The following is a 23,180-nucleotide window of genomic DNA, read 5'->3' as shown; positions in this document are numbered from 1 at the left end:
GTGTATTGAAAAACAAGTTATTAGTCTTATAGTCAAAGAGGAAGTATCAAGAACTACGATGTAATAATGTTTTGAATTTTCATGGAACTATCAAGAAAGTTACAAATGTGTGAAATCATCACTATCCAACTATAGAAGTTATTGAGGGTTAACATTTGAGGGCAAAATGATATAATATTAAATGTACTATTTCTTTGTTATTTGCAGTGTTAAATTTCTAAGAACAAAACAAAGCAAAAACACAGGGAGAAGACCGCTATAAATTTATTACATTTAAAAAATAATTTTCTAATTAATTTTTGAATGTCTACTTATACAACTCCTTTTTTCCCCTTTACTTTTAAGTGTCATATTTTTCTATGAGAAGTAATTTTCTTTGTAAAGTGTTAAGATTTAGTTTAAGAATAAGATACAGTATTAGGTTAGTTTAAAAATATTGTTAATTTTTGAATATTAGGAGCAGTGAAATAATTCAAATATTATATAAAATAAAAATGGTATTTTACATGTCCCTTAATTTTATATTCTGCTGTTGTTTCCAATTTCCCCAGGTGGAGAAAATGTGCTTTAGTGTTTTTTACCACACATCTAGAAGTTTTGACTTATGCCTCATCTAGGTGCAGTAATGAATAAGAACTGACATCAAATATCAATATTATTGGCCCAGCTAAATGGTAATTGACATCAAGTTGGATTGCTAAAGAAGTAAACAAAATTGAAATTTTTTTGGCGTCTAAGTACTGCCTGACATCATTTGTCCTTCAGAGGATCAGTGGCTGCATGACCTAAATGTTGTTTGTATTTCTTTATACAAAATGCCCAGAGACTGATACAAAGTACTTTTTGTTTGAGCTTTGATAACAAAATCAGAATATAAGAAATTGAGCTTCTTTTACTAAAATGAAGTGAGAATATATATATATATATATATATATATATTTTTTTTTTTTTTTAAATAGGCAATTGCGGGTATTGGTTGTTTTTCCTGATTTAAAGAAAAAATAATGTGAATTAATGCATTTATGTCCACAAACTGGCAACTTATGGAAAAGGAATTCATCTATATCAGATCAAATTTAAAACTCTTAACTGCCTAATTACTAAATGCTTTTTAAAAAAAAAATTGAGAGAGAGAGAGAGAGAGAGAACAAGCAGGGGGAGGAGCAGAGGTAGAGAGAGAGAGAAGCAGACTCCCCTACTGAGCAGGAAGCCTGACTGTGGAGCTCCACCCCAGGACCTGAGATCATGACCTGAGCTGAAGGCAGATGCTTAACCAACTGAGCCACCCAGGTACCCCTAACTGGTATGTTTTGATATAAAAATATTCTCCTACTGAGACTTATATCCATTTTTTTAAAGTAATATTCAGCTCAAGTTTAGTACAGTGCACAGTTTCTTATTTGGAGTAGCTTCAGAATTCCATTTTCTTATCTTCGTTGAGGTGCAAAATATGTATTGCAGATTTATGTTTATAATATTGATATTATGTTATACACAACTAAATTATAGGATGTAAGAAAGTCATCTTACATATTTGTGTGTGTATTCTTTTATTTACTTCTACTTATTTGAATGCAAATCATTAAAAGGAACCTTAGTTACATGAAGAAGAAGAAGGAGGAGAAGAAGTAAGAGGAAGAGGAGGAGTGGAAGCAGCAACAGCAGCACCAGGGAGAAGAAGGAGGAGAGGGAGTGATAGAAACAGGAGCGGTAGTGACAGCATCTTCTAGTTGCCAGGCACTAGGTTGAATACACTACTTGTATTATCTAATACTCACTGTTCTTTTTATCATTAACTTTCACAAAATAATTGAATGATTGCTCAAGATTATCTATCTTGTGAATGGCAAAACCAGTATCCAAAGATATAATTGAAATTTGATAATTTTCTAGTGCTCCAAAGTGACAAGACACTATGATTCTATAGAAGATTTCTAAGGAGCAACTGATCTATCCTGATAATTCAAATGTATTTATGGTTTGTTGTTTAATATCCACAGAATTTGGAAGGCCAATAAACATGAAATAAATAAGATGCAATGATACAAGACTGTAATGAAATAATTGTACTTTCATTTGTTCAGAAGTCCGCATTCATCAGAATTTTTGAACATTCAGTGTGTAAAGTAAACTATACTAGATGTTAGAGATATTAAGTCAAATAAGATTTAATTTTTTAAAAATTTCTTTTCACTGTATTCCAATTTAGGAATTGGAATTTATTTATTTATTTATTTATTTATTTATTTATTTATTTTTAGACTTTATTTATTTATTTGTCAGAGAGAGAGAGAGAGAGAGAGAGAGCAAGCATAAGCAGGGAGAACAGCAGGCGGAGACAGAGCAGGGTCCCTACTGAGCAAGGAGCCCGATGTGGGACTTGATCACAGGACCCTGGGATCATGACCTGAGCCAAAGGCAGACTCTTCACCAACTAAGCCACCCAGGTGTCCCTAGAAAGCTTTTTTTTTTTTTTTTTAAATGACGAGACAAAAATTGCCAAGACAATGTTGTACAATGACTGATCCTCTAGCTTCTGCATTGGGAGAATAGTGTGACACAAGCAAAGATGCTAGGAGATGGTTAAAGGTTAGGATGAAGGGAAAGCAAGAGTTTCATTTTTATCATGTTAAAAATATGACATTTTATACATATTTAGGCCAAGAAGCAAAATAGCTAATGATGAATCTAATGATAACGAGCAGAATGAGACTTACTTGGAAATCATTACATGTAGGAAAAATTAAAAGTTATAGGTTTGAATGAAATGATATAAGGAGAAAATTTGCTAAAAAACAAGATTTAAGATTGAGTCTTGACACTATTTAATATTTGCAGTCAAGTGGTGAAGCAGGATCCAGCTTAGAAGATTGAGAAGCAATAACCATGGAGATTTTACTTCTCAGGATTCAAGAAGAATATTTTAGGTGATGTGAAAAATAAAGGCTGATAATAATGGAGAAAAAATCATGTGACATGTAACAATGTGAAAACTAAGAGCAGTTTCAGTGGAGTTTTTGACTTGGAGTTTATACCTGAATGGCTGAGGGTAAGATAATATTGGAGATTTCAGGGCAACATGGAGGAATAAGACAATGAAAAAATAACACTGCCATTCAAACTTCAAAGAAATTATGGATTAAAAAGTTAAAAAAATAAATTAACGTATATCTAAACTAAAAACAAAACATAACAATGAAATAGGGACAGGCAAATTTGAAAAGAACCCAACAGAAATTCTATAGATGATAAATGTAGTAGCAGAAATACAAAAGCTCAATAGAAAAATTCATAGTAAACTAGATTGAACCAAATTAAATTTAGTGAATTATAAGAGAGATCTGAAGAAGTCCATCAGAAGTCAGCATAGCTAACTACAGCATAGGAAATACAAAGACAAGTTAAGAAACTTGGGGAACTAAACAAAAGGTTTCAACCTAAGGATAAAAGGAGAGTCTAAAGGATGGACTAGATTGACAAGAAACAATATTTAAAGAAATAATATTTAAAGAAATAATGACATATTGACAAGAAACAATATTTAAAGAAATAATGGCTGAAGATTTTGGGGGATTAACAGAATACAATCGTGCCCATATTGAGGAAGCACAGCAAGTTTTGAAGGAAACAAGGAGACAAGACCACATGTACACACATCATAAAAATATTGAAAATAAAATAGTAAATGTACTAAAAAGTATCAGAGAGAAAAAGCAAACAGGTTACCGACATAGGATCAGCTACTAGATTGAGAGCAGACTTTCATGGCAAAAATAAATCCAAGAGAAAATGGAATATCACAATGAAAATAAAATATGCAAAGACCAAGAGACTTACTGCCTACTGACTCTCAGTGAAAGAGATACTAAAGAGTATTTTTCAGCAAGAAGACAATGAAACTTTCAAAGAAGGAGAAAAAAATAAATAAGTTCATTGTAAACAAAGAAATAATAAACTATATTGGTGACGCTAATAAATACCAACTCTTTCAAGGTGGAATCAAAATATAAAATAAAAATAACACGGAATATTGCAAATGGATGTCTAGAAAACAGTCTGAATGTTTTAATTTCTTCGTGTTATTCTGGGGAGAATAGCAGTATTATATAATTGTAGACATGTTAGTGAAATAAAATCTGCATATTAAAAATGGAAGAGTAGGGGGCGCCTGGGTGGCTCAGTGGGTTAAGCCGCTGCCTTCGGCTCAGGTCATGATCTCAGGGTCCTGGGATCGAGTCCCGCATCGGGCTCTCTGCTCAGCAGGGAGCCTGCTTCCCTCTTTCTCTCTCTCTGCCTGCCTCTCTGTCTACTTGTGATCTCTCTCTGTCAAATAAATAAATAAAATCTTTAAAAAAAAAAATGGAAGAGTAGGGGCGCCTGGGTGGCTCAGTGGGTTAAGCCGCTGCCTTCGGCTCAGGTCATGATCTCAGAGTCCTGGGATCGAGCCCCGCATCGGGCTCTCTGCTCAGCAGGGAGCCTGCTTCCTCCTCTCTCTCTGCCTGCCTCTCTGCCTGCTTGTGATCTCTCTGTCAAATAAATAAATAAAATCTTAAAAAAAAAAAATGGGAGAGTAACAAAAATAGACAAAAAGGAAAAAAAAAACAAGAAAATTAGATAACAGAATAAACAAAATAAGATGGTAAAAGTAAATCCAAATATATTAATAACAAATGTAGACCAATTAAAGTCAGCTATTAATGACTCAGATTTTATTAAATACACGAAGTAAACAGTATATGCCACTTATAAGAGAAATAAATCAAATGAAAATATAAAAAAGGAAGGAAATTGGGGGATGATTAAAGATATATTGTGTAAATATGATCAAAATAAGTAATATAAAGCAAAATGTTTTAATTTTGTCAAACGGCAATTTTACATAAGTCTTTAAGGAAGTCTTCATGAAGCAGATATGACTCATAATTTTACATGTATTTACTAATTTAAGTTTCAACAAAATGTAAAGCAAAATGACATTTGAAAATAAAATATATAAAAATCTATAAACGATTTCTTTTTAATTGGAAATTAAAAATCCATAAGAATCCTGGGAGATTTTAATATTTCTCATAATATAAAATTTTAAACAGACAAAAATCATGTTTTTATATGATTTGCACAATTACAGCTATAGCAATCTTTAGCTAACAAATACAACTGGATGTCCCAAACCAGAACATACATTCTTTCTAAGCCTCCATAGGACATTTTTTTTAAAGATTTTATTTATTTATTTGACAGAGAGATCACAAGTAGGCAGAGAGGCAGACAGAGAGAGGGGAAAGCAGGCTCCCTGCTGAGCAGAGAGCCCGATATGGGGGGCTTGATCCCAGGACCCTGGGATCATGACGTGAGCTGAAGGCAGAGGCTTTAACCCACTGAGCCACCCAGGCACCCTCCATAGGACATTTTAAAAATGATCATGCACAAGGCCACAAACAAGTCCTACCAAATCTCCAAAACTGAAATCATACAGATATTTTTCTGATGATTATGTAATCCAACCATAAATCAACAATTGAAAGACAGCATTCAAATTTTTCATGTTTATCTTTCATAGATTTGGTACTAAAAGCAATTTTAAATAAGTCCAAATTGACAAAACAAAAAAATCAAGATTATATGAAAGTGATTGAGAGATGAAATTCAAACTTAAAAAACAGAAAATTTTGGAACATGTTTATATATAGATAAAAATAGTACTATGGAAAGGGGGGGAAGGAATAATTGTAATGTAAACTTATGAAGAGAGAGAAAGAGGAATGGGAAATTAAATTTACTGTACAACCTAAAATATTAAAATTTCTCAGGAGCTAAAAAACTCCTAAGATTACTGAAGGTGAGGCACTAACAATGAGTGGAGATGCCTATATATTTAGAGATGCATAAATAGAAACAGGAGATTTCTTCTCTGAGGCTTTTATTTTATCACTAAAGAATGAGTCAAAGGGATATAAGAAGATTTTGTAGAAGAGAGGAAAGTGGGAGTTTGAGGATATTTAAGAAGGGGGTTTAACAGCAATCTAAGTGAAAAGAAAGGTGAACACACTAGAGAAATATAATCTAAATATTAAGTAATACTGGGGCGCCTGGGTGGTTCAGTTGGTTAATCATCCACTCTTGATTTTGGCTCAGGTCATAATCACAGGTTTGTGAGACTGAGCACTACACTGTGCTCTGTCCTGGGCATGGAGCTGCTTAAGATTCTCTCTCTCCCCCTCTGCCTCTTCCCCACCTTCTTCTCTCTCTCATTAAATAAATAAATAAATAAATAAATAATACAAATGTTAAGCAATAGTGAGTGGTTATTAGTACTTGGAGTAATAAATTTAATTTGAAGAAAAAAAGACCGTCGGTTTAAAATGACAACATAGGCAGATTCTGAAGTCTCCTCCTCCACAGAGAACACCAAATTAAACCTATTAATGTAACAGCTTCTACTGAAGAACAACTGAGTGCTGACTAAACAGTTACTGAGCAACCAAGGACAGAGAATGAACGGCAAGAGAATAGCAGCAGAGATGGAGACATGTCACAGTTTAAAAGAATAAATAGTGGGCACTTCTATGGCTCAGTTGGTTAAGCATCTGCCTTTGGCTCAGATCATGATCCAGCTTCCTGGGAAAGAGCCTGCATCAGGCTCCCTGCTCAGCGGGGAGCCTGCTTCTCCCTCTGCCCTTCCCCCTTCATGTGGTCTCTCTCTCTTTCTCAAAAAATTAATTAATTAATTAATAGCATTTAAAAAAATTAGAAGAGTAACTAGCTATATAGCCACAGCTCCAGCCAGCCAGAAATAGTCACCAAGCACATACAGTCTGCATAGGAGTTACCATAAATCAGACAATTGCTTCAACTTTAGGGGAAGTAGCTGTTTTACCTAATCCATAAAAACAAACACAGAAAGTCAAGCAAAATATGGGAGACAGAGGAATATGCTCCAAAAGAAATAAAAAGGAAAAAAAAAACCCTCAATTGAAGAATTAAATGAAACAGAATAAGCAATATGCCTGATAAAGAATTAAAATGCTTCAAAGTATAGGGATAGAGGGAACATTCCTCAACTTCATGAAATCTATCTATGAAAAACCCGCAGCGATTCCCCTCCATGGGGAGAAGCTGACAGCCTTCCCTTTGAGATCAGGAACATGACAAGGATGCCCAATCTCGCCACTCTGGTTCAACACAGTACTGGAAATCTAGCAACAGAAATCAGACAACAAAAAGAAATAAAAGGTAATCAAATTAGTAATGAAGAAGTCAAACTCTCTCTGTTCACAGATGACATGATACTTTATATGGAAAACCCAAAAGACTCCACCTCCAAACTACTGGAACTCATACAGCAATTCAGTAACATGGCAGGACACAAAATCAATGCACAGATCAGTTGCTTTCTTATAAACTAACAATGAAAATATAGAAAAGGAAATTAGAGAATCAATTCCATTTACTATAGCACCAAGAATCATAAGATACCTGGGAATAAACCTAACCAAAGGGGTAAAGGATCTGTACTTGGACACAAAAAGATGGAAGGTCATTCCATGCTCATGGATCAGAAGAATAAACATTGTTAGAATGTCTATATTGTCTAGAGCAATCTATACTTTCAATGCCATTCCGATCAAAATTCCACTGGCATCTTTCAAAGAGCTGGAACAAACAATCCTAAAATTTGTATGGAATCAGAAGAGACCCCGAATTGCTAAATACATGTTGAAAAGGAAAAACAAAACTGAGGGCCTCATGTTGCCTGATTTCAAGCTTTACTACAAAGCTGTGATCACCAAGACAGCAAGGTACTGGCACAAAAACAGACACATAGGCCAGTGGAACAGAGGAGAGAGCCCAGATCTGGACCCTCAACTCTATGGTCAAATAATCTTTGACAAAGCAGGAAAAAATATACAGTGGGAAAAAGACAGTCTCTTCAATAAATGGTGCTGGGAAAATTGGACAGCTATGTATAGAAGAATGAAACTCGACCATTCTCTTACATCATACAGAAAGATAAACTAGAAATGGATAAAAGACCTCAACGTCAGGAAAGAATCTATCAAAATCCTAGAGGAGAACATAGGCAGTAACCCCTTCGACATTGGCCACAGCAACTCCTTTCAAGATATATCTCCAAAGGCAAAAGAAACAAAGTGAAAATGAAATTTTGGGACTTCATCAAGATCAAAAGCTTCTGCACAGCGAAGGAAACAGTCAACAAAACAAAGAGGCAACCCATGGAATGGGAGAAGATATTAAAAAATGACACTACAGACAAAGGGCTGATATCCAAGATCTATAAGGAACTCCTCAAACTCAACACACACAAAACAGATAATCATGTCAAAAAATGGGCAGAAGACATGAACAGACACTTCTCCAAAGAAGACATACAAATGGCTAACAGGCACATGAAAAAATGTTCATCATCATTAGCCATCAGGGAGATTCAAATCCAAACCACATTGCGATACCACCTTACATAAGTTAGAATGACCAAAATTAACAAGACAGTAAACAACAAGTGTTGGAAAGGATGTGGAGAAAGGAGAACCCTCTTACACTGTTGGTGGGAATGCAAGTTGGTACAGCCACTTTAGAAAACAGTGTGGAGATTCCTTAAGAAACTAAAAATAGAGCAACCCTATGACCCTGCAATTGCACTCCTGGGCATTTACCCCAAAGATACTGATGTAGTGAAAAGAAGGGCCATCTGTACCCCAATGTTCATAGCAGCAATGGCCACAGTCACCAAACTGTGGAAAGAACCAAAATGCCCTTCAACAGATGAATAGGTAAAGAAGATATAGTCCATATATACTATGGAGTATTATGCTTCCATCAGAAAGGATGAATACCCATCTTTTGTATCAACATGGATGGGACTGGAAGAGATTATGCTGAGTGAAATAAGTCAAGCAGAGAAAGTCAAGTGTAATATGGTTTCACTTACTTGTGGAGCATAAGGAATAACATGAAGGACATTGGGAGATGGAGAGGAGAAGTGGGTTGGGGGAAATCAGAGGAGACAAACCATGAGAGACTGTGGGCTCTGAGAAACAAACTGAGGGTTTTGGAGGGGAAAGGGGCAGGGAGTTGGGTGAGCCTGGTGGTGGGTATTAAGGAGGGCACGTATTGCATGGAGCACTGGGTGTGATGCATAAACAATGAATTTTGGAACACTGAAAAGAAATAAAATAAAATAAAATGGATAAAAAAGAATTTAAAGCAATGATCATAAAGATACTCACTAGGCTGGAGGAAAGAATGGAAGAACTCAGTGAGACCTTCAATAAAGAGTTAGAAAATATTAAAAAGAATCAAAATTGAAGAATAAAATAACTGAAATAAAAAACACAGTAGAGGGAATCAACAGTAGATTAGAGGATACAGAAGAACTATCAGCGATCTGGAAGGCAGGGTAATGAAAAGCACAGAAGCTGAGAACAGCAAAAAAAGAAAAGAATTTTTTTCTTTTTTTTTTTTTTTAGAGAGAGAGGGAGAGAGAGTGAGCACAGGCAGACAGAATGGCAGGCAGAGGCAGAGGGAGAAGAAGGCTCCCTGCCAAGCAAGGAGCCCGATGTGGGACTCGATCCCAGGATGCTGGGATCATGACCTGAGCCAAAGGCAGCTGCTTAACCAACTGAGCCACCCAGGCGTCCCAAAAAGAATTTTTTTTAAAATGAGGGTAAATTAAGAGATCTCTTAGACAACATCAAGCGAACAAGCATAAACATTATAGGGGTCTCAGAAGAAGAGAGAAAGAAAGGTATGGAAAATTTATTTGAAAGAAATAATAAATGAAAACTTCCTTAATCTAAGGAGGGAAATAGGGATCCAAGTCTGAGAAGTATGGAGAGTTCCAAACAAGGTGAACTCCAGTAGGTCAAAACCATAGCACATAATGATTAAAATGTCAAAGGTTAAAGATAGAGAATCCTAAAAGCATCAAGAAAGAAACAAAAATTATCTGCAAGGGAAAATCTTATAAGGCTATCAGTTGATTTTTTAGCAGAAACCTTACAAGCCAGAGAGAAGTGCCATGATATATTCAAAGTATTGAAGGGACAAACAAGAATACTTTACCCAGTAATGTTATCATTCAGATTTGAAAGAAAGATATAGAATTTCTGAGACAAAAGATAAAGTAGTTTATCACCACCAAACCAGCCTTATAAGAAATGTTAAAGTGACTTATTTAAATGGAAAATAAATGACCATACTTAGAGACATAAGAAAAATATGAATAAAAAGACGTAAAATATGACCACATATACATAAAATGGGGAAGGAAGTTTCTTTTAAGATGTATTTGAGCTTACATGATTTCCAAATTAATATGAACTGCTATTTACTTAGAATGTTATATATGAACCTCAAGGTAACCACAAACTCCAAAAAATAAAGAGAAAGAAAGCCAAATAAAACACTATACATACTCATTGCTTAAAAAGAAAAAGAACACAACAAGAAGAAAGAAACAAAAACTACTAAAACAACCAGGAAACAAATTTTAAATGGCAATAAGTACATACCCATCAATTACTTTAAATATAAATGGCCTAGGGACACCTGGGTGGCTCACTTGTTTAAGCAGCTGCCTTGCCCAGGTCACAATCTCATGTTCCTGGGATCAAGTCCCACTTCTGGCCCCTTTCTCAGCAGGGAGTGCATCTCCCTCTGCCTGGTCTGCCTGCCGCTTCCCCTGCTTGTGCTCTGTCTCTGACAAATAAATAAGTAAAATATTTTTTAAAAGTAATTATAAATGGCCTAAATGCTCCAATCAAAATAGAGTGGCGAATGGATATAAAAACAAAGCTCATCTATAAGTTGTCTACTGGAGAGTCACCTCAGACTTAAAGATGCATCCAGATTGAAAGTGAAGGGATGGAAAAACATTCACCAAGCAAATGGAAGTACGAAGGAACAAAAAAAGCTGGGGTAGCAATACTTATATCAGACAAAATAGACTTAAAAAAAAAAAGACTGTAATAAGAGACAAAAAAGGGCATTACATAAAGATAAAAGGATCAATCCAAGAAGAGCATATAACAATTACAAATATTTACGTGCCCAACATTGGAGAACCTAAATACATAAAACAAATATTAACAGATATAAAGAGAGAACTAGATGGTAATACAATAATAGCAGGTGACATGAACACTCCACCTAAATCAATGGATAGATCACCAAGACAGAAAATCAATAAGAAAACAGGTCTCTGAATGGACATAACAAATACATATAAAACATTCTGTCCAAAAATAACAGAATATACATTCATTTAAAGTGCACATGAAACATTCTCCAGAATAGATCACATATTGGGCTGTAAAACAAGCCTCAATACATTTAAGAAAACTGAAATACCATGCAACTTTCCCAACCACAGTGGTATAAAACTAGAAATACATCACAACAAAACAAATTGAAAAAACACAAACATGTGGAGACTAAACAGCATGATACTAACAATCAATAAGTCCATAAAGCAATAAAGGAGGAAGCAAAAAATACATGGAGTCATATGAAAATGAAAACACAGCAGTCTAAAATCTCTAGGACACAGTGAAAACAGTTCTAAGAGGGAAGTATATAGCAATACAGGCCTACTTCAAGAAACCAAAAAAACTCTAATAAACAATCTAATGTTATGCATGAAGAAAGTAGAAGAAGAAAGCCCAAGGTGAATGGAAATAATAAAGATCAAAATAGAAATAAATAATGTCTAGATAGATAGATAGATGACAGATAGATAGATAGATAGGTATCAGTGGCACCAAAAGCAGTTCTTTGAAAAGATTAAAAAAAAAGAAAACTGGCAAAAACTTAGCCAGACTCAAGAAAAAAAGAGAAAGCCCTCAAAAGCAAAATCAAAACAAGGAGAAATAACAGCTGACATCACAGAAATACAAGGGATTATGAGAATACAGTGGAAAATTATTTGCCAACAAAATTGACAGCCTAGAAAAAAATGGATAAATTCTTAGAAACATATAATCTTCTAAAATGGAACCAGGAAGAAACAGAAGATCTGAATAGACTAACTGCAAGTAACAAAACTGAATTGGTAATCAAAAAATTCCCAAAAAATTAAAGTCCAGGACCAGATGAATTTATAAGTGTGAACTACCAGACATTAGAAGAGTTAATATCTATTATCCCCAAGCTATTAAAAAAAAAAAAAAAAAAAAAGAACAGGAAGGATAGATTTCAAATTCGTTCTATGAGGTATTACCCTGACTCCAAAATTAGACAAAGACATCTCAAAGAAAGAAAAGTACAGGCTGATAAACCCGATGAACATACACACAAAAATCCTCAACAAAATATTCGTAAAATGATTAGGTGGGATATATTCCTGGGATAAAAGGATGGTTGAAAATTGGCAAACCAGGGATGCCTGGATGGCTCAGACAGTTAAGTATCTGCCTTTGGCTCAGGTCATGATCCCTGGGTCCTGGAATTGAGCCCTGCGTTGGGCTTCCTGTTCATTGGGGAGTCTGCTTCTCCCTGTCCCTCTGCCTGCCATTCTCTTTTTGCTTTTAAAAAAGTGTTGGCAAACCAATGTCACATACAACATGAACAAAATGAAGGATAAAAATCATATGATCATCTCAATATGCAGAAAAAGCATTTGACAAGGTTCAACATTCACTCATCATTAAAAACTCTCAGCAAAATGAGATTTGAGGCAATACACCTCAATATAATAAAGACCATATATATAAAAAACCCCACAGCTAACATGATCCTTAATGGTGAATAACTGAGAGTTTGCCCTTTAAGCTCAGGAACAAGACAAAGATGTCCACTGTCATCACTTTTATTCAACATAGTATTAGAAGTCCTAACCACAGCAAACAGACAAGAAGAAGTAAGAGGCAACTGTATTGGTAAAGAAGTTAAACTGTCACTATTTGGAGATAACATGATACTATTCATAGAAAATCCTAAAGATGATACCAAAAACTACTAGAAATAATAAATGAATTCAGTAAAGTGTCAGGATACAAAATTAATACGCAGAAACCCATAGTGTTTTTCTACATTAACAGGAAAGTCACAGAAAGAGAAATTAAAAACAAAGCAAAATAAAACACCATTTATAATTGCACCAAAAAGAATAAAATACCTAGGCATAAACTTAATAAAGAGATAAAAGACCTGTACTCTTAAAACTATAAAACACTGATGAAAGAAACTGAAGATGACACAAACAAATGGAAAGATAGTTCATGCTCATGGATTGGAAGAATATTAATAAGATGCCCATAATACCCAAGGCAATCTGCAGATTCAAGGCAATCCCTATCAAGGTACCAACAGTATTTTTCACAGAACTAGAATAAATAATACTAAAAGTTGTATCCACCAAAGACTGAATAGCCACAACAATTCTAAGAAGAAAAAAACTGGAGATATCACATCCTAGATTTCAAGATATACTACAAACCTATAGTAATCCAAACAGTATGGTACTGGCACTTGGCTGAATAGAATAGAGACCCCAGAAATAAACTGAAATTTATATGGTCAATTAATCTAAGACAAGGGAGATAAGAATACACAATGGGGAAAAGACAGTCTTTTCAATAAATGGTTCTGGGAAAACTGGACAGCTACATGTGAAAGAAGGAATTTGGACTACTTTCTCATACCATACACAAAAATAAATTCAAAATGGATTAAAGACCTAAACAAGAGACCTGAAACAATAAAAATGCTAGAAGAGAGCACTGCAGGAATTTCTCTGACGTCAGCCATAAACATTTTTCATTGCGCACTTGTGCAATGCTTACAAATTCTATATGACCCAATAATTCCACAACTGTGTATTTATTTACCCAAGCAAAATCAAAATACTAACTCAAAAAGACATACACACTTCTATGTTTATTGTGGCATTATTTAAAATAGACATGGAAACAACCTAAGTGTCTATCAGTAGACAAATGGCAAGGGAAACAAAAGCAAAAATAAACTATGAGGACCATATGAAAATAAAAAGATTTTGCACAGCAAAGGAAACCATCAACAAAAGAAAAATGATAACCTACTGAATCTGAGAAAATATTTGCAAATGATATATCCAATAAGGGGTTATCCAAAACATATAAAGAATGCTTGCAATTCAACACCAAAAAAAAAAAAAAAAAAATCTGGTTTAAAAATGAGCAGAACACTTGAATAGACATTTTTGCAAGGAAGACATACAGACGGCCAACAGATACATGAAAAGATGCTCAACATCACTAATCATCATGGAAATGCAAATCAAAACCACAGTGAGATAACACCTTATACCTATTAGAATGCCTAAAATAAAAAAGACAAGTGACAGTAAGTATTGGCATGGATATGGAGAAAAAGAACTCTTGTGCAATGTTTAGAAATTCTATATGATCCAATAATTCCAACACTGTGCATTTATTTACCCAAGCAAAATCAAAACACTAACTCAAAAAGATATATATACTTCTATGTTTATTGTGGCATTATTTAAAATAGCCAAGACATGGAAACAACCTAAGTGTCCATCAATAGACAAATGGATGAAAAGGATGAGATTATGTCATTTGAGACAACATGGATGGACCTGGAGGAGATTTTGCTAAGTGAAATAAGTTAGTCTGGGAAAGCCAAATCCATATGATTCCACTTATAAATTGAACCTAAAAAAATGAGTAAATAAACAAAAAGCAGAATTATAAAGACAGACAATAAACTAATGGTTGCCATGGGGAGGTGGGTGGAGGGTTGGGCAAAATGAGTGAAGGGGAGAGGGAGATACAGGTCTCCAGTTATGGAATAAATAAGTCATAGAAATAAAAACCAGAGCATCGGGAATCCAGTCAATGATATTTTAATAGCAATGTTATAGGACAGATGGTAGCTATATTTGTGATGAACATAGCATAATGTATAAACTTCTCAAATCACTAAATTATTCACCTGAAATTAATGTAACATTGTATGCCAACTATATTCAAATAAAACAAAAAACAGAGAACAACCAGTCTGATGGTACAGTATTTTATTTTATTTATTTTTTTAAAGATTTTATTTATCCATTTGACAGACAGAGATCACAAGTAGACAGAGAGGCAGGCAGAGAGAGAGAGGGAAGCAAGCTCCCTGCTGAGCAGAGAGCCCAATGCGGGACTTGATCCTAGGACCCTGAGATCATGACCTGAGTCGAAGGCAGGGGCTTAACCCACTGAGACACCCAGGCGCCCCTGATGGTACAGTATTTTAAAATCTCCAGGATTTTTATATCTTTTCTATAAAGAATGTAAGTTTGCCAAGTATGCTATGTAGAGGAAATAAGGTCGAATTGAACTGAAGTCCTTTCCAATGGAATTGATAGAATGATAACTGAAGAACCTAAACTGGGATAAAATGCTAAGTGAAGATAGAGGGGGTGATAAGATGGTGAGTAAGATTTTAACTTATTAAATCTCTCAGTGAGGGAGAAAAATTGTACTGGATTTACCTAAGACCTGGAAAGACAAACAGATATGTTCAGAAAAGCATACTTGGAATTGAGATTTTGAACTTGATGTGTTTACAGTTAATGCCAAATTGTTCAGAGTCTGACTTTAGGAATATGTAGCTGAGGAGAAAAGGAGTGTTGGAGAAAATGGAGTGAAGGTAGTGGTCAGAGTGGTGCATTGGCCACATATGTAGAGAAAGACAGTAATTTAAGAACTCTAGTCTTCAAAGAAAGAGGGAAAGTGTCTGGGAGGTTCTCGACAGTAAAATCTGTTCCCAGCAGTGAATCTGTTTTAGGATTTCAGTGGAATGCTGGTATATTTTGAGTTTAATATATCTCATTTGATCCATGATCCCTCACTTAATTCTGAAAGTCAATTTTTCCTTAATGACCTTTAAACTGAAACTTAGACCATACTTCCTGGGGCAGTCCTTATCAAAGAACCTGGAATCATAACCTCTGATATGTAAGGGTAGAAAGTTCAGGGTAAGACACCCAGGGATATAAAATGCAGACTGGACTTAACCTTTTTCCATACCTTTATGTTTCATTAGTACTTGGCTTTTTGACCTTTTCATTTTGATTTTATGGCCATTTTGACATACAGAATGTGTTATATTTATTTCTGTTATTGATAGACATCCTAAGTCAACAGGTTTTCCCTTATTACATAGACTTTCATTCCCAGACAGTTATGTTTGTTCCTTAATCTGATCTCATTACCCTTCCCATCTCTCAAATCCCTCTCAGGGGATGCAACAAGAACTACTAGAAGGCCTCATGGAATCTCCACTCAGATCAGACTACTTCCTGGAAAATTGAAGGTGGAAGACACTCTGATAGGGATACCCTGCTCATTTTCTTGCTATGTGTTTTTACATAGTTTGGTTTTGTTTTGTTTTCTTTTTAATTTACATTGAACTTTCTGTGCCTAGCAATTACTGTCAACTTTCTTTCATTTTTGTTTTTGCATTACAAAATGGACTTAGTAATAACACTTTCATAATTCCTTAAAATGTTTCATTAACAGATTACTTTAAAAAGTTTTAAATAGGGACTCCTGGGTGGCTCAGTTGGTTAAGCAGCTGCCTTCGGCTCAGGTCATGATCCCAGCATCCTGGGATCGAGTCCCACATCGGGCTCCTTGTTCTGTGGGGAGCCTGCTTCTCCCTCTGCCTGACACTCTGTCTGCCTGTGCTCGCTCTCTCTCTCTCTCTCTGGCAAAAAAAAAAAAAAAATCTTAAAAAAAAAAAGTTTTAAATAAATATCTATTTCCAATAGAAAGATTGGTTATGAATAAAGATATCGAACCCTAATAATATAACATAGAATATAATTCAATTTACATAGCTTTTTAGGACCATATATAACTATTATATGCTGTTTATTTGTTTCTGTGATTCTTGGTTGCTAGCTAGATAACACTGAATTTTATGTTTATGATTTCTGCTTACAAATTTAAAATTGTAGAATTTTCCTAAAATTGTGTTTATATAAATAGCTAAATGCATTTTTACCTAGTGGTGCAACTTGAAGTCATATCCCTAAAGGCATCAAAAATTAGCAAGTCTAGTTCTAAATAATTCAAGTTACTGCCTGCTATATATGCACTTTATAATGGACTTATTAGAACAGCTTTGTTTGATAGTTTGCTTGAATGTAAACTCTGTCCCAATGCCATGTTCTTGAGTAAAAGTCTTTTGTGCTCTTTCAGTCAATGCTACCTCCTAATCTCTTGATAATTCTTGGCAAGTATGTGAAATAAAACAGTTTTCAAAACAACTGACATATATAACCAAAAATTTCACCCATGAGTCATCATCAGTCACCCATCAGTCATCATCGTAAAATATCATTTCCTTAATAGTTATCAAACATTTACAGCAAAGAAGAGTTAATGGAAGCATTTAATGAGGCCTGGGGATATTGATTTGGAATAGTGTGGATAAGTCCTTTAGTATGGACAAAATGTATAAACAAAAACAGGTTAGCCACATTGATACTGGACACAAGGGCCTCATATTCATCATCTTGCCTTTTAATTATGTGTACTTAATATATGTATCACTTGATTGCTAAATGAATAGATTTAATTTGGTTAATTTTATATTTATTAATTTTATTATTGGGATGTTAAAAGGTATGTCTTTTTTAGCTATGCTATGGCTAACCAAAATAAAATGCTTGACTCACAAAATAATTTATTTCATTTTTAGCTTCCATTTAATTTTCTTAGGATATGTGAAGCTATAAGCCATTTAATAGATTTTTAGCATAAATATCCTATATCATATGGGTTCACAGTGCTTAAATGGCTCTATGTTCTGCTAAAAATAAAATTTCACTTGGTACCTAGTACTAATCCATAATATATTGGCTCAATAAAGTTAATTAAATGGAAATTCCTTAATAAGGTGAATTTGTTAAAATATAATTGTAGTTGAGCCCATCACTAATGTTCAACCTGTCATTCACAATGCCACCAGCACAATTTTAGTTGGAGCAAATAACATTCCTTTAGAAGAAATAATTTTTAGTGAACATTTTTCTTCTGTCTAAAAGAATAATAACAGCATGATAGTATCAGAATTTTGACGATGCTGTCATTTTGAAGTTAGAGGTAGGTAATCTATCAGATTAATTTTTTTTAGCTAATTGGGAAAGAAGAGGGTATGGAATTAAGATTCACAATCTCCTGGGCATTTAGAGACAAATTAAAATGTTAGCTATAATTAAATCATAGAGTTTGAAAGGACTTGAGAGGTCATCTATCAGTCAAATAGCTTTCATCTGAGAAAGAACAAACTTAAATCATCCTCCCATGAGTACTATCTGTACCCTTTTAAAGACAACCTCAATTAGCTTAGCAACTCAAAGCAGTGTTTAATAATCTTCATAGCTGGTGAAATCATCCTGATATCTGAATACCTCAAGCTGTGGACAAACACTTCTGCTATGTCATCAAGTTTATTTGAAAAAAGATAGATTTGAAACCTTTCAGTGAGTAATTGAAAAGCTGTCAAATCAAGGTTGCTCTGTTTTAACCTGAAGAAAGTATTTTTCTTTGATGCCTTTTTTTATTCTTGGGTTTCCTTTCAGCATTTTCATTATTTTTATGATTCTACATTAATATTTACAAATTTATATCCCACTTACTTTCTCGAAGCCCACATTAGACAAGAAGATTTTAAAAATGTGGTTGTTCCTACCACTGTATATTGTGTGTGTTTTCTAAACTTCTACATTCCAAACTATCTATATATTTTTTCATTGTCATAATTAATTCCTAAATTTGTTCTCCTCACCCTGTTAACTTACCATTTTACCCTGGGACTCTGTTTTAATAAAATTAATTTGTGTATATGAAATATTAAAAGAATTTATTGGGAGAACTGAACTCACCCTAGGAGTGAAGGTGGCATCGTTGATAGAATGCATGTGACCATAAAGTGACTGCTCACAGTTACCCTAAGAAGACAGAGCAGAAATAAAATCAAGTCAATTTCACTCAGTATGTGAAAGAAATAAAAAGGTAATTAATTTTATTTGTTTTAAAGTATTATGCTAAGTTTCCTTATACTGGGGCAGTATATTCCTCTCAACTTTTCTTCAGGGATTTCTCCCCAACCCTGGCAGATATCTTAGCCCCCATGCAGGCTAGGTTGGAAGTATGACAGAGTTAATACCCATTCCCCCATATACCTTGACAAATGGGGGATAGAAATTAATGATTAATACCTGAAACTTTGATCCCTTAGAGCTGAGTTGTCCAATCAAGTAGTCACTACCCAGCTGTATATATGACTACCTACATTTAAATTAATTAAGATTAAATAAAATTAAAAACTCAATTCCTTTATCAGTCATACTAGTCATCTTCCAAGTGGCTATTATAGCAGACGATGTAATATAGAACATTTCCATCATCAGAAAATCCTATTGGACAGTGCTTTTTAAAGGAATGCTTCTAAGGCAGTGTGTTCTACAATTATTCATCAGAGGGTCCTCTGAAGTATTTAGTCTCAGTTGCCCACAGAGTAACTGGATCAAGAATGTATCCTTTATTGGGTTTGCTCTTTTTAGCTCAGTCCTTGCTTTTTCACTTCTACTTCCTGGAATAGCAACCAAATAAACTGCTTATAACCACCCCTGCCCCCCCCCAAAAAAAGTATTGCTTTAGTCCAATAATAAAGTTAATACATTCTCATGATTAAAAAATGCTAGCTTTTGCTATCAGCTACCTTTCAGAATCAGTCAAGGCTGTGCTGGTGTGTGTCTTTAGTGGCTTGTCTGGGCACTGAAATTCTAGTATCCTCACTCTTACTCTATTGAGCTGGTGGTGAAGTTTCACTAAATGACTCCATCTTGCAATTAGCATAGTTTTCAAGCCATGGGGCCAAGTAGTGAAGCCCTTAAGAGGGTACTTGTTTTCAGCACATCATTTCCATCACTGTTGGGGGTGTAGGGGTTTTTTTTGTTAGTTTGTTTTAGATTACGAGATCATATTTTAATTCCTGAGTTTTCAGTCTGGCATTATCATTATATGTATAAAAATGTTATAAAACATGTACAGTAGTATTTTTAATACAAACTAAGCACTTGTTTTATGAAAACTAGTTCACATCTACCCATTCAGGTCATTTTTTCCAAATAATAACTAAAAATTAACTATAAAAATTTCAAAACATCAGTTTAAATTATTTCAAGCAAATTTGGCCCATAACACATTACACAAGGAATTTAAATGTGGGGAGTTTTCATTTTAACACCAATTTTCAAAGGGCATTTTAATTATCTTAGGGAAATAACACAAATTTTATAGAAGAACCAAAGTAGAGAGTTATATCTGGAATATTGTTTGTAGATTCTTATTATGGGCTAAAATTCAGATTTAAAATTCAACAATATATTCATTCAACAAATATTTTTGAGCAATTAATCTATGTCAGGTACAATTCTAGGTGTTTAGGATCTTTCAGTGAATAAAACAAAGAACTGTGTCTTCATCAACCTTACTTTATAAGGGGAGAAGGTGGGAATAGATATTGTAAAAATATCTATTAAATATCTATTAAATAAAAATATCTATTAAAATATTAAAATAAAAATATTTTTAAAAGACATAAAGTGTGTTAGAAGATCACAAGTTCTTGTGAAAAGAAGAAAAGTCAAACAGGGTAAGGAGTATCATGAGTTTTGAGATTAAGGGGCTAAGGGCAAACCACATTTTCAAGTAGAATGATATGGTTTGACTACATTCAAAAAGTAAGGCTTGAACAAGGATGAAAGCAAGCCAAGGAGATATCTGGAGAAAAAGCATTCCAGGAAGAAAGAATAGGTAGAGCTAGTGTCTCAAAGATGGGAGTTTATCTTGTGTGTTTCTGCAATAGTAAGGAAGTCAATGTGGATGGAGAGATGTAAATCAGGAGAGTACTGTTACTAAAAGGCTTCATCTACTCTGATTCACTACCTGGTATTTACTTAGTCCTAAACCTTTATGGATGGAGGAAAGAGTACAGCAAAGATTACAAAATGAGATATGAAAGAGTATCATCATCATGTCTCATCACTGTTATAGGACATTCATGGGACAGTTTGGAACTAAGCAAAGCTGGAAAGGCTTAATAACTAAGCTCTATTTAGTTTTCACTATTGCCATTATGTTCAGCAAGTTAAATTTCAGATATTTATTCACATAATTAATACATGCTCTTTATCCCTTTTCAATGAATGCAAAATTTCCCCACAGGAATTTAAATTTCACAAAAATATGTTGAAATACTAAGGCACTTTTTCAGGATCCCTCTCCCCTGCTCATGTTATTCTGGTTCACTATCTTGATACTGCTATAACTTTAATCCAATTATGCTGAGAACTTCAAATCCTCTAAATTTCCACAGTAGAAATAAATTACTTACAAAGCCAAAAAGGCACAGTATAAGATACTTATAATTAGCTTTCATATATTATCCTAGGAATTTTTATAGTTAATTCTCCTTGAGAATTAATATCATATATAGTTATATAATATTATACCTGCATAGTGGGGACTAATATTTAAAAGATAAATATTTAAATTAGCAAAATGTTTTTTGCATTATAAAAGTTTTACACTTGGTGCTCTTTTAAAGTGAGAAATCTCTAAACTCTTTGATTAATTGTTAAGGAAAATGGAGTTTTCTGATTCAAATCCTGAATGCCAAGTTTTAATTCAAAGTGGAATCTCTAAGGCACTCTTGAAAAGCCCTGGAAATATGGGGTTATAATGGAAATGCTGACGGACCACATTTGTGCTGCTATAACAAAACCTGACTTGAAGATAAATGTTTCATGAATTAAGAAAAGTTAAAAAAAAAAAAAGCTTTTCTATCCAGCTTTGTTCCCAAGATAAAAGTGAATCTACTCTTTTTGTGGTATAGGGAATATGTGGGTTACTAATATTCTAGTCTGCAAACAGCCTTAATCAAAAGCAATACCCAAACCGGGATGTTAAAATTTGGAATATCTTCTTTGATGAATTCTTGTCAGAATTGTTTTCTTTCAAAGAAGTGGAAAAAAAGAGATGTAAAAGAGGGAAGAGTCTTATAAGAAAAAAAAACCCATGTGACCCAACATGTCATTGCTCCAGTATTCATTTCTCTCAGAAAAGCTATGGGCAGTTGATGATAGCTATCACTGGCCCTGGGGATAGACATGTCTGGGACTTAGTTCTTGGATCTGCTATCTGATAGCTGTAAGACCTTAAACAAATTGCTTCCCTTCACTGTGCTTCTGTTGCCTCATTTAATTCTCAAAACAAACCTAGAGGTTAAATATCATTATCTCATTGGACATTATGTTAGTGGACTGCCTAGCACAAAGTGAGAGTTTAACAAATATCAGCTCTTAACCTGCAACATAAACCATGGAAATGCTGATGACTTCCAGCCGGAGGGAAGCACCAGCAGGATATGAAAGAGCAGAGAGATATAGAGGGCAGAAAATGGCCACTTTAGCTCCTTTCCTGTTCAGCTGTGATTTTGTCAGTGGTCCTGTTTTCTACCTAATTCCACTGCTCATGTTATGTGGGCCCTCTCCCATGGCTACAGCTCCACCTTGTCCAGTAATGTTCTCCTTCCCCTGACCCTTCAGGCTTCCTGTTGTTGCTAGCCCTTGGGGGCTGTCTTTGTTCCCTTAACTCCATTCACACTTCTGTAAACATTCAACTTGAGTGTACTTTATGTGTCATCTGTTTCCTGCTGGTGACACTGAATGTGAGATATAATATGCAAAAGCAGACTTAAAAACTTTTTTTAAAATTTCTATTCAATGTACCCGCAGTATTCCATGCAATACATGCCCTCCATAATACCCACCACCAGATTCACCCAACTTCCCACCCCCGCCCCTTCAAAACCCTCAGATTGTTTTTCTGAGTCCCTAGTGTCTCATGGTTCATCTCCCCCCGCAATTTCCCTCAACTCTCTTCTCCCTTCTCCTCTCCCCATGTCCTCCGTGTTATTTCTTATGCTCCACAAATAAGTGAAACCATATGATAATTGACTCTCTCTGCTTGACTTATTTCACTCAGTATAATCTCCTCCAGTCCCGTCCATGTTGATGCAAAAGTTGGGTATTCATCCTTTCTGATGCAGACATTTTGACTTACTGCTTCTCAACTGCCTGTCTTCACTCTTGCTGGGTC

The 23,180-nt window shown here is 34.6% G+C and overlaps 1 protein-coding gene across 1 annotated transcript in view; it reads right to left on the bottom strand.

Moving 5' to 3' along the window:
* Window positions 1-23,180, bottom strand: part of SPAG16 (sperm associated antigen 16) — a 1,060,347-nt gene that overhangs the window by 312,954 nt on the left and 724,213 nt on the right. The window contains exon 14 of the mRNA XM_047721011.1: window positions 18,899-18,964. Within this exon, the coding sequence (XP_047576967.1) occupies window positions 18,899-18,964 (66 nt within the window). The remainder of the gene's footprint in view (window positions 1-18,898; window positions 18,965-23,180) is intronic.

Source organism: Lutra lutra, chromosome 3 (genome assembly GCF_902655055.1).
Source record: "Lutra lutra chromosome 3, mLutLut1.2, whole genome shotgun sequence".
NCBI lineage: Eukaryota > Metazoa > Chordata > Mammalia > Carnivora > Mustelidae > Lutra > Lutra lutra.
This window is presented reverse-complemented; position numbering and strand designations above follow the sequence as displayed.